The sequence below is a fragment of the Octopus sinensis genome, unplaced genomic scaffold (assembly GCF_006345805.1).
Source record: "Octopus sinensis unplaced genomic scaffold, ASM634580v1 Contig01407, whole genome shotgun sequence".
Lineage (NCBI taxonomy): Eukaryota > Metazoa > Mollusca > Cephalopoda > Octopoda > Octopodidae > Octopus > Octopus sinensis.
In genome coordinates this window covers 62,834-65,197 of record NW_021824831.1, presented here as the reverse complement: position 1 = coordinate 65,197, position 2,364 = coordinate 62,834, and the positions used below count along the sequence as shown (strand labels likewise).

Here is a 2,364-nt window from a genome sequence, read left to right as displayed (position 1 = left end):
TGGCAATGGAGCTGATGCATGCAGTATAAAGTTTATTTATTTAGTGTTTTAAGATGTCAGAAGTTTTTTTAAAAATACTGGAAAGAAAATTTTTTATAACTTCTGATTTTATGCTGATAAAAATCCAATGTTCACTAGAGCAAGGAAGTTTTTTTCAAGATTTCGAGACTGATAAAACAGGTCTCTACTATAAAGTCTGTCTTTTAAATGCTAATTGAGTTTACAGTATACAGTAAAACCTCTGGTGCTCGCCATTTTCGGGACCGAAGAAAAAATGGCGAGCAATAGAAATAATCAATAAATTTGTTGACATTGAAATTTTGAAAACATCTCCGTTTTCGATACTTTCCGATCATAAGTGAGCCTTCCAAGTCATATTTGAGCAAAGAAACAAAGAGAATCGAAAGAAATTAAAAGGAAAAAATTAACTAAAAAATCTTTAATAGTTTTTTTTAATTCAGCCATATTTTTAATAACGGTTTCGATTAGTTCCAACGAATTTATATCAAAATTTTCATTTTGATAAAAGAATGACTTTATTCTTTTCAACATTTTCAAAGCCTCTTCTGAAGTCACATGAGATTCGTCATTATGAGTATCTTCATCTTCATATTTGTGTGGAAAAGAATCTCCAGCAATATTAAGGTAATCTTTAATTTCATCTATTTCGGTAAATTCATGATTAATAAAATCATCTTTATCCACCGGGTCCAATATTTTCAAGATACAGTAGACTATCCATTTAACGAAAAAAAATTTAACGAAAATATTCATTTTACGAAAGTCAAAATATTTTTTTACGTTTTTCCTTAGATAAATTCAAAAATAAAATTTTTTTTCTTTGTATTAGTGAATATTTAAATATATTTAACGAATATTTAAATAACGAAAATTAAAATTTTTGATAAAATTTTAAAATAATTTTTCCTCGCTATTTCTTTGTAGTAAACCATGTGTGCAAGGGTGAACAATATGAAGAAAAAAAGAAAAACTTATCAAATTTAACAAAAACTGGAAGTTATTGATTTCAAGAAAAATAATCCTGATGTTACTCAAGAAAATTTGGCTCAGCGGTTTAATATGCCTATTGGAGTGATCAATTCAACGTTGAAGAAAATGCAATGGTATGGATCAAGGCGTCACAAACAAAAAAAGAATATTACATTTAAAAGTTGTACTGATAAGATATATGAACCACTATATGCATGGATTCAGAACAAACGTTTCTGTAATCACACCATAACTAATGAAATGGTACGCGAAATGGCACTCAAAATTGCTCAACGATTTTATATTGAAAATTTCAAAGCATCTCACCCATGGATTTCACGCTTTAAGGAAGAGTATAAAATAAAAACACTCACGATTTCTGGAGAAAAACAATTAGTGGATCCCGTTTTGCTTATAGATTCGTATGAACGCTTTGCAGCCATGTTAAAAAAATATGGATCGAAAAATTTTTACAACTGCGATGAAACTGCCCTTTTTTTCAAATGTACTCCAAAAAAAGATTAGTTCTTGACTCCGAATCAAGGGCTTCAGGAAAATTTTCTAAAGAACGAATAACACTGTTATTATGCACAAATATGGAAGGAGATAAAGAGCATCCGTTGGTAATCGGAAAATTCAAAAATCCTCATGGTTTTAAAAATATTAATATGAATAATCTTGGGATTCAATATGCAAATAGCAATAAATCTTGGATGACCAGTTTAATTTTTAAAAACTGGGTTGAACGGTTAAATTCCAAAATGAGTGTGGAAAATAGAAAGATTTTGCTTCTTTTAGATAATGCGCCAGTTCACTATTTTGATGGCGAATTCAGTAATATCGAATTGTATTTTCTTCCTCCAAAGACAACATCTAAGATTCAACCAATTGATCAAGGGATTGTGCTGGACAGAATTTAAATCGTTGTATAAAAAAGGAATGACTAGAAATTTGAGTATGGAAACAAATATAGGAACATTGTCATATACAGATGAACTTACCAAATTCAAATTAGTGAATGCTCTACCTTTAATTATTGAGGCTTGGAACGAAGTCACAGTGGACACTATCAAAAATTGCTTTAACAAGGCATTAAATAATTGGGCGAAGATAGATGAAAAAATACTCGAAGAATCCACTGACGAAAAAGTTATTAAATTTAAATCACCTTACAATTAAAGATAATAAAAGTGAAATTATGATTGAGTTTCCTGTTTGTGCACCTGTCGTCTGCGAAGAAAACGCGTATCTTGATACAATACAATGTGAGGAAGAAAATGAGCATGAAGAAATAGATAGCACAAATGACAATCCCATTGGTTATGCAGATGCACTTAAATATTTGGAAAATATTGAAAAATATTTTTTGCAAGA

At 29.7% G+C, this 2,364-nt stretch overlaps 2 protein-coding genes across 2 annotated transcripts; both read left to right on the top strand.

Annotated features, from left to right (window-relative positions):
• Window positions 1-1,080: 1,080 nt before the first annotated feature.
• LOC115227051 (tigger transposable element-derived protein 6-like) lies at window positions 1,081-1,515 on the top strand. The gene has a single exon (XM_029797985.1). The coding sequence runs from the start codon at window positions 1,081-1,083 to the stop codon at window positions 1,513-1,515; it is 435 nt and encodes a 144-aa protein (XP_029653845.1).
• A 71-nt stretch (window positions 1,516-1,586) lies between these two features.
• LOC115227049 (tigger transposable element-derived protein 6-like) lies at window positions 1,587-1,910 on the top strand. Its single transcript, XM_029797984.1, has one exon. The coding sequence runs from the start codon at window positions 1,587-1,589 to the stop codon at window positions 1,908-1,910; it is 324 nt and encodes a 107-aa protein (XP_029653844.1).
• The last annotated feature ends 454 nt before the right edge of the window (window positions 1,911-2,364 follow it).

Coding starts and splice junctions, on each gene's coding strand:
- LOC115227051 (XM_029797985.1), top strand. CDS start 1,081: ATGCCTATTGGAGTGATCAATTCAACGTTGAAGAAAATGCAATGGTAT.
- LOC115227049 (XM_029797984.1), top strand. CDS start 1,587: ATGGAAGGAGATAAAGAGCATCCGTTGGTAATCGGAAAATTCAAAAAT.